Consider the following 9,459-nt stretch of genomic DNA (forward strand, 5'->3'; position numbering starts at 1 on the left):
GTCCTTTTTGACTTTTTTATTTGCAGATAGTCCTTTTTGACAATAGCGTTCGGCAGGGGGTCCTTTTGGACAAAAAATCTGCACTTCAGGCTTCCGGATTCGTCAAGCAAAAAAGTCAGCTGGTGTCATCAAAGGAGTCGTCCAGCTCAATGGCAGAGCTCTCATTCTCTCCATTGAACAACTTATCGAAATACTCTCGTCATCCATTCTCGATCTCCTTATCCTCATGTAGAAACACAAAAAAAATGTAAAAATGAAATATTTTTAGTAAAAAATGAGTACATTTAAATATTTGCGACTTGAGAGGGAATCAACTGCACGTTTATCATTTATCACCCCATATGCATGTCTCGGTGAAATGTGACCAAGGACCAGTTCCTATAGCGTTGATAAATGTATATGAATATATTTTCGCTGGCTTTCCTTGGTTCCAGGAGGCGAGGCGACACGCAAGGAGAAAGCGAAGCAGGACGAGACTATTTAACTGACGGCGCCACGCTGCTAGAGTGGTGCCAACTGAGCTTCCTCTGCCTCAGCCAAAAGCACGCACGGCCTCCTCTCCCCCACACACCACCCCGAGTGGCCGACAGCCCACATCAATCACGCAGCCATAGTACCAGCAGCTGCTACTGTCGCTAGGGAGCTCGGCGAGTGCGACGCCGAGGGGGATCGAGATGGCGGGCGGCGGAGGGCTGGGGAAGGTGAAGGCGGGGAGCCGGCCGCCGTGGGTGGGGCTGGCGGCGGCGGTGTGGGTGCAGGTGGCGGCCGGCAGCGCCTACGTCTTCCCGCTCTACTCGCACGCCGTCAAGGAGGCGCTCGGGTACAACCAGAAGGCGCTCACCATGCTGGGCGTCGCCAACGACGTGGGCGAGAACGTGGGGTTGGTCCCCGGGGTGCTCGCCAACCGCCTCCCGCCCTGGCTCATCCTCCTCATCGGCTCCGCCTGCGCCTTCTTCGGCTTCGGCACCGTCTGGCTCGCCGTCACCAAGACCGTCGCCATGCCCTACTGGGTGGTACGCTCCCCCTCTTCCCCCTTCTCCCCTCGCCCCTCTGCATCCGAGATTATCCCGCTTGCACGCCCTGTTTTGTTTCCATTGATTTCGACGGTGAAGGGCGAGTTGAGCCGATTAATCGGCCCTTGGATTGAAGCGCGGAATCATCCAAATCAGCCGCTAGTATTTCATCCACTCGCTGTATGATTGCCATTATTCTTTTCCAATGGCTATGATTGCCGTTTTGGTGGTTGTTCGTTGGGCATCAAACGCGTGTCAGTGCGTTGATTGTCTGGTGGAACTCAGCAAGATGGTTCTTATGCCTTACGATATCTCCTTTCAAGCAAGTAAATCATTGTGTTCCCGTTGTATGATTGACGTTAACGCCGGCAGTAGACATTTTCCTTTCAGTCTGGCGTGAAGCTAAATGTGGTACAGTAGCACACATACTACTTTTTTTTTGAGGGAGTAGCACACATACTACTTGTTTTTCAATCGGGATAGTATTATGTTCATCCGCTGAACTTGTCGTGATTTGGTTGGCAAAATGGGCACATTCTTTATCTTGCCAATCATTTCTGTAAGTAGGCCAGAATTGGTTTCGGCGTTGGACCGCGCAATAAATCTGGGTTTTCAATTCTGTTCAACCCGACAGCTCACACTGGCGCATTATGACCCCAATAGCCTCCACGGATGGAAGCAGATCTTCCAGCCTGATTTTGGTGATGTTGGATATGCGGGGAATCTTTTTTATTGCCAGTTTGTAGAGAGAAATTTGGTGAAAATGACTTTTTTTCTCATGAAAAGGTCAAGTTGACTTTACTTAATATAGTTTTATAAGATCATCTGCAAATCACTTTTTTTCCCGGGAAATCTGCAAATCACTTCAGTACTGTAGGTTTACCAGAATTTTTGTATTTACGCTCAGTGTGCCGGTAAAGGAATGAGCATTTTAAATAGGGAAAAACAATGGCGGCTGCTAATTTGCTTGCACCAACATAAAGAACGTCAGCACATATGTGATGATCTTGTCATAATGGAGGGTGATTTTTTTTTTTGAGAAATCACCGGGGGAGGAGTCCCTCCACCTGAATATTACTCAAAGTGGCCATTATGCCAAGAGAGTGATCCAGTTTATAAGGGAAACCGGATCGAAAACCTAAACAACTTGACCCTGTTTATAAGGGAAACAAGGCTGAAAACCAGAACAAGAACTAAAGGACATAAGGTGCATTATGTGCATGATCACCCTAAACAAATGTTGATAGTAGACTATATAGACACTTCACACTTTGCTTAACAGTGAGTGCTGGTTTCTCGTAATCCATTTAAGGTTGTTTCTCTCTGTACACTTTTTGGCTTATTGTGAAAACGTCCCCCCATGGCCGAGTTACTTAAGGATAGAGGGCAAGAAGCCAGATTTGCCACACATTTTACTGAGCCATGATGGGCTGGTGGCTGATCCTTACGATACCCGTGGGGCTTCAAATCTGATTGATGCATCACCAGACAAATGAACTGTGCCAAATATAGCATTCATGATGCAGGAGGCGTGCGAATGCTCAATGCATGACCTGTTGATAAATTGTTTTTCCATGTGGCAAATTTTTTAAAGCATCAAATTTACTTCTGATACAAGTTCTCTTCTGAGTAACGTGGTAGCTTGATGAATAAGCCGTATACGATTGCTTATACATCTTGTATCAAAAATTTCAGATAGTCTTATATACCATGAACGTTTTCTCTTTGTTATTGCAGTTGTGTATAGCTCTATGTGTCGGCACAAACAGCAGTGCATGGTTGGGAACTGCGGCGCTTGTGACCAACATGAGGAACTTTCCTCTCAGCCGAGGAACCGTTGCCGGTCTCATCAAAGGTTATGTTGCTGTTAGTGCTGCTGTCTACACGGAAACGTTCAATGGAATGCTTAACAATTCGCCCACAAACCTTTTGCTGTTGCTTGCTTTGGGGATCCCGGTAGCATGTGTTGTGGTGATGTATTTTGTCAGGCCCTGCACCCCATCACTGGATGAGGATAATGCAACAGAACACAGCCACTTCGTGTTCACGCAGGTCTCTAGCGTGGTTCTCGGCGTGTACCTTATGGTGGCTACGATACTCGGCGACACTTTGAACCTAAGTGCGACTATCACCTACCTTTTATTTGGTATAATGATACTCCTGCTCCTTTCTCCACTTGCCATACCAATCAAAATGACACTTTATCCAAGCAAGCCAAAGGAGGAGAAGGCCAGCGCCCTGCTTGTTCCGTCTTATTCAACGGATAGTTTGTCCGGTGCGGATCAAGAGAATGGAGAACCGCTTCTGCGTGGCACGTCGGCGACGTTTGTTCCAGGCAACAATGATTCTGATGAGACTGATCTGGATGTTCTGCTTGCTGAGGGTGAGGGAGCAGTGAATTTGAAGAAGAGGAAAGGGCCAAGAAGAGGGGACGATTTCACATTTGCTGAAGCCTTAGTTAAGGCAGATTTCTGGCTACTGTTTATTGTATACTTTTGTGGTGTTGGCACTGGTGTCACTGCTCTGAACAACCTAGCTCAGATTGGGACTTCTGTTGGTGCTAATGACACAACTGTTTTGTTGTGCCTCTTTGGCTTCTGCAACTTTGTTGGCCGTATCCTTGGTGGATCAATCTCTGAATATTTCGTAAGGTTAGTCCTCTTTTAACTAGTTTGTAGCAACTTTTTCCCTAAGTATGCATCACAAGGATTACGCTTGATGAGCTGGGTTATCTGTTCAGTGGATGCAGGGCAGAGATGTAAAGTCTTGTGTCTAAAAAATGTTCACAAGAATTAAGCAGCAGCTAACGTCATAGTATACACAATCAGTAATATCACTCCATGTTAAATCACTAACCCTTCAGACATAATAGTTGTTGATCTCATTGTCTTGTATGTTTTGCATCTGTTTAAACACACATTTTCCCACGTTTTTTATTTGAATGAATTTTTTTGTCTATTGAAACATCATGAAATAATTGCTACTTCTGAAAATAGTTGAGTAACACTTTGACTTGGTACATTGCAGAACAAGAATGCTTCCTCGTCCTTTCTGGATGATGTGCACACAAATAATCATGGTGGTAACCTTCCTCCTTTTTGCGACCGGCCTCCACAGCCTGATCTATGTGTCAACGACGCTGCTGGGGATATGCTACGGGGTCCAGTTCGCAGTCATGATACCGACCGTGTCGGAGCTTTTCGGGCTCAAGGACTTCGGGCTGATGTACAACTTCATGCTCATGGTGAACCCGATCGGCGCGTTCTTTTTCTCGGCCCTCCTCGCCGGTTACGTCTACGACAAGGAGGCGGAGAGGCAGAACCCTGGCGTGCTGGACCCTTCAAACTGCTTTGGACCTGACTGTTTCAGGCTCACATTCTACGTCTGTGCCATGGTGTGTTGCTGTGGAACCCTGATCTGCCTAGTTTTCATCGCGAGGATCAAGCCGGTTTATCAGATGCTCTACGCCAGCGGGTCGTTCAGACACCCTCGACAGCAGCAGCTGTACTGATGGAGTAAGTGGCATCAATAGGAAAACTTGAAAGTATGAGAACAGAAAAGAACAGAGGAAGTTGTCAGCTGGTTGTCTGTAATTCTGCCTTCTTCTTGCATCATATTGCAGCGGCGTATATTATCCCACCGTTGTTTGCTTGATTCATCCCTTGTTGGTATTGGAGCATATGAGAGAGTTCCTTTCATTCCATAATTTGTTCCTGTTGTGTAAGGTAAGGTATCCAGCTGCTCATCGACGATACCGCTGGACGGAAACTTGGGGGTGTGTATATATGAGCAGATGTTGTACTGTTGTAAATCAGGAGACCAGGGAGGTTTTGGGCATGCTGTGGAATGAGCAGTATCTTGTGCATTCCACTTCGTGGTACCACGAGTTTATGTATTCTATATCAATCTCAGCGTCCTGTATTGTACTAGTATATTCTGAACTCTGAAGGGGCAGCTTGCAGTTGCCAGCAGTACAATTCTTTTGCATATTTCAACACCCCAGTGGTTGAGCCCATGGATATTTCCATTCTTCCCTGTGCTAGTGTGGGCACAGAAGTGAGAGATATCTTAAGAGCAAATTGCAGAGTTTGCACGTGGTATCCTGTTGTCTCTTACAATTCGAGAGTCGTCGTCTCCAAGCTTCGTTGCCCGGCCCGAACCCGGATCTGCTCCGTCGGCGCAGCCGGCCGGAGTGGAGATGGGGAGGCGCTCGGTGCTCTCTTGTTTTTAGTACTACCTTTTGCAATCCAAAACAGAGCAACAGAGATCCAAACGTAGTGTTAGACTGCTTTGGATCGGTTAGGCTAGATCAATCTGGTAATCCTACCTTCACTCTAAGTCGATGATCCCGCCAAGGTGGCCATAGTGGATGGCAACGGCGGTGATGGGAGAGAGTGGATGTCGGCGGTGGTGGAGCTTTCCGTGAGCACCGCGCTAACCCTAAATCGGTAGGAGATTTCGGTGGGGTTTGTGGCAGCGATGAACCTCGTATCACGTGCCCCGGCCCACACCTCTGTTTATATAGCGCGGGTCACAGGGGCCCACCAACCATGGTTTGGTTGGGCGCCCCCGATCAGGGCGCGATGCAAGGGCCCGTTCGACCCGTTGGGCTCGAACAGGAGAGAGATCAACCTAACATTTCCCCCCCTTTATCTCAACTTCACTTTTAACCTTATATTTTCTAGTTTATTTGTTTCATCACATATTGGTACATAGAGCATGTTTCATCGTCACAGCTTAATTGCCGATAAAATCATACAACTACAACATACGTTTTGTTTAGAAACAAATTCTGATCCTTTTGGGCCTCTCATGATCCAGGAATCATAGGCTTTTCCTTAAACCCATGCCGACTAAGTGTTCCTTGGACACATTGGGTGGTAAGCCTTTCGTTAGCGGATCCGCAAGCATATCCTTCGTCCTTATATGCTCGAGACTTACAGTGTGATCCTGGATTTTATCTTTCACAACATAATACCTTATCTCTATTATTTTGGCAACATTATTCGACTTGTTGTGAGCATAGAAACCGCGGGCTGGTTGTCACAGTACATCTTTAGTGGTTTGTAAATACAATCTACCACTTTCAAGTCGGGTATAAATTTCTTTAGCCATATCGCTTGTCCCGTGGCCTCGGAGCATGCTATGAATTCTGCATACATCGTGGATGATGCAACTATTGACTCTTTAGAGCTTTTTCACGAAATAGCTCCCCCAACGAGAGTGAGTATGTATCCTGACGTGGATTTTCTATCATCTCTATCCCCCGCAAAATCTGCGTTTGAATACCCTTTTATCTCTAGGGAATCACATCTCCTGTATGTTAGCATGTAGTCCTTCGTGCCTTGCGCATAACGCAATGCTTTCTTTACCATCTTCCAGTGCTCAATGCCTGGATTCTCTTGATATCTACCGAGTACCCCGTTGATAAAAGCTAAGTCAGAGCAAGTGCACACTTGTGCATACTGTAAGCTTCCAACAGCCGAAGCATATGGTACCGCTTTCATTTAACGATCTCGTACTAGTTCTTCAGACATTGGAATTTCCCAAAACTATCGCCCTTGACTATATGAGCGGTGTGGCTTTACTCGCATGCATATTATACTTTTGAAGATCCTTTTCTAAATATGCTTTCTGCGATAGTCCTAAGACACCATTGTTCCTATCTCGGTGAATTTCTATGCCCAAAACATATGATGCTTCACCAAGATCTGTTATGTCAAAATTTGAGGATAAGAACTTCTTTGTTTCTTGTAGTAGATTAACATCACTGCTAGCAAGGAGGATATCATCCACATACGAGATTAGGAAAATATATTTCCCATTTTAAAACTTTGCATAAATGCAGTTGTCCTCAATATTTTCTTTAAATCCAAAACTTTTAATCGTTTGATTAAACTTTATATACCACTGTCTAGAGGCTTGCCTTAATCCATAAATAGATTTCTTCGGGCGACATCCCATATTTTTCTTGTCTTCCATGATAAAACCTTTGGGTTGTTTCATGTAGACCTTTTCTTTTTAAATCACCATTCAGAAATGCCGTCTTAACATCCATTTGATGTAATCTAAATCAAAATGTGCAACTAATGCCATTATGATTCTGAAGGAGTCCTTACATGAGACTGGGGAAAAAGTCTCATTGTAGTCAATCCCTTCTCTTTGTGTAAATTCTTTTGCCACAAGTTGGGATTTATACTTTTCTACATTCCCATTAGGGTCATACTTAGTTTTGTAGACCCATTTGCAGCCCACTGTTTAGGCTCCTTTAGGTATTTTCTCTAAGCCCCAAACATCTTTGGAACTCATCGATTTCATTTCATCTTCCGTTACCTCTAGCTATTTTGATGAGTTAGGGCTTCTAATGGCTTCTTCATAAGACGTGGGATCTTTTTCCGTATGTACTATTTCCGTGTTATAAACTTTATAATCAGTAGAAATAGCTAATCTTCTTGTTCTATTAGACCTTCTAAGGGCCTCAGTTTCTGGCACATTTTGTGCCGCAACTTCCGGCACATCGTCTAAAATTGGCTGCCTGATACGTCCATTTTGCATCATGCTTTTATATTGATATTTATTGCACTATGGGTTGTTATTACACATTATATCACAATACTTATGCCTATTCTCTCTTATTTTATAAGGTTTACATGAAGAGGAGAATACCGGCAGCTGGAATTCTGGACGGGAAAGGAGCAAATATTAGAGACCTATTCTGCACAACTCCAAAAGTCCCGAAACTTCACGGAGCATGTTTTTGCAATATATAAAAAATATTGGACAAAGAAAGTACCAGAGGGGGGCCACCAGCCAGCCACAAGGGTGGAGGGCGCCCCCCGACCTTGTGGGCCCCCTGGCAGGCCTCCGGTGCCCATCTTTGGCTATATGGTGTGTTTTGACCGAGAAAAATCAAAAGGAAGCTTTCGGGACGAAGCACCGCCATCTCGAGGTGGAACCTGGGCAGAACCAATCTAGGGCTCCGTCGGAGCTATTCTGTTGGGGAAACATCCCTCCGGAAGGGGGAAATCATTGCCATCGTCATCACCAAAGATCCTCTCATCGAGAGGGGGTCAATCTCCGTCAACATCTTCACCAAGCACCATCTCCTCTCAAACGCTAGTTCATCTCTTGTATTTGATCTCGGTCCCAAAACCTTAGATTGGTACCTGTGGGTGAGGGAGTCCTGGATTACGGGGTCCTCGGGCGTCCGGGCTGTGTGACGTGGGCCGGACTGATGGGCCGTGAAGATACAAGATGGAAGACTTTTCCCCGTGTCCGGATGGGACTCTCCTTGGCGTAGGAGGCAAGCTTGGTGTGCGGATATGAAGATTCTTTTCTCTTAAATCGACTTTGTACAGCCCTAGCCCCCTCGGGTGTCCATATAAACTGGAGGGTTTAGTTCTTAGAGGCAATCATAATCATACATGCTAGACATCTAGAGTTTAGCCATTACGATCTCGTGGTAGATCAACTCTTGTAACCCCTATACTCATCAAAGTCAATCAAGCAGGACGTAGGGTATTACCTCCATCAAGAGGGCCTGAACCTGGGTAAACACCGTGTCCCTGTCTCCTGTTACCTTCGATCCTTAGACGCACAGTTCGGGACCCCCTACCCAAGATTTGCCGGTTTTGACACCGACATTGGTGCTTTCATTGAGAGTTCCACTGTGTCGTCGTCGAAAGGCTCGATGGCTCGCCTTGTCATCAAGGAAAGTATCACTTTTGGAGGGGCCTTAGTTTCAGGGCAAACCCTCTGGCTTGGCGGCTTCACCATGGGTGCCCGTCCGGCCGTTAAGCCGAAAGCAACCCCCAAGTCGCCGAAAACCCTCTCCGTATCAGCCCCGAATACTCCAACAAGATGAATCCGGCATATCTATCGTCTTTGAATGAGCTGCTAGAGTCTCAACTGACTATGATCGGATCGGGCTTAAACCCGACCAGAGAGAAATTAAAACTCCACCGATCACCCACCAGGTAGCGATTCTGGAGCAACAAGCTGACAATAACTCTTCTCCTACGTTGAGAACAAACTACGTCCGAATTTCCGAACCCGGAAAACCGGATACCCGTCCTCGGGAGGACACTCCCCGTCCTCCGAGTATAAAATTGGACATTAAGCCTGAGATTTCTCCGGACACTCTGGAACCTGAGCTGGTAACCTCAGAAATTCTTCAAACTCCGGATTCCACAATGGGTCAAGGTGTGAATTTAAGCCCGCCCACCCACCACAAGCAATATTCTCCAAGAAATTCCGGCCCTCCGGACATATGCGACCTAACATGTGTGCGGCAGCAGCCTCGAGAGACAGTCCATCACTTTTGGGCCAGATTCCTTCTTGTTAAAAACAAGATAAAAGACTACTGCGACGACGACGCAATTTCAGTATTTCGCAACAATTGTACGGATGAGGGAATCCTTAATGCCCTCAATCGCCGTCACGTACT

The 9,459-nt window shown here is 46.1% G+C and overlaps 1 protein-coding gene across 1 annotated transcript; it reads left to right on the forward strand.

Moving 5' to 3' along the window:
- Positions 1 to 518: 518 nt before the first annotated feature.
- LOC123189685 (protein NUCLEAR FUSION DEFECTIVE 4) lies at positions 519 to 5,002 on the forward strand. The gene is made up of 3 exons (XM_044602159.1): positions 519 to 1,013; positions 2,751 to 3,664; positions 4,041 to 5,002. The coding sequence occupies exons 1-3, from the start codon at positions 675 to 677 to the stop codon at positions 4,522 to 4,524; spliced, it is 1,737 nt and encodes a 578-aa protein (XP_044458094.1). The 5' UTR covers positions 519 to 674; the 3' UTR covers positions 4,525 to 5,002.
- The last annotated feature ends 4,457 nt before the right edge of the window (positions 5,003 to 9,459 follow it).

This window comes from Triticum aestivum, chromosome 2A (genome assembly GCF_018294505.1).
Source record: "Triticum aestivum cultivar Chinese Spring chromosome 2A, IWGSC CS RefSeq v2.1, whole genome shotgun sequence".
Classification (NCBI taxonomy): domain Eukaryota; kingdom Viridiplantae; phylum Streptophyta; class Magnoliopsida; order Poales; family Poaceae; genus Triticum; species Triticum aestivum.

Bases quoted from the DNA above. Each gene is read 5' to 3' on its own strand.
- LOC123189685 (XM_044602159.1), top strand. From the start codon at position 675: ATGGCGGGCGGCGGAGGGCTGGGGAAGGTGAAGGCGGGGAGCCGGCCG. The intron at 1,014-2,750 runs GTACGCTCCCCC...TTGTTATTGCAG, and splicing joins TCGCCATGCCCTACTGGGTG to TTGTGTATAGCTCTATGTGT. The intron at 3,665-4,040 runs GTTAGTCCTCTT...GGTACATTGCAG, and splicing joins ATCTCTGAATATTTCGTAAG to AACAAGAATGCTTCCTCGTC.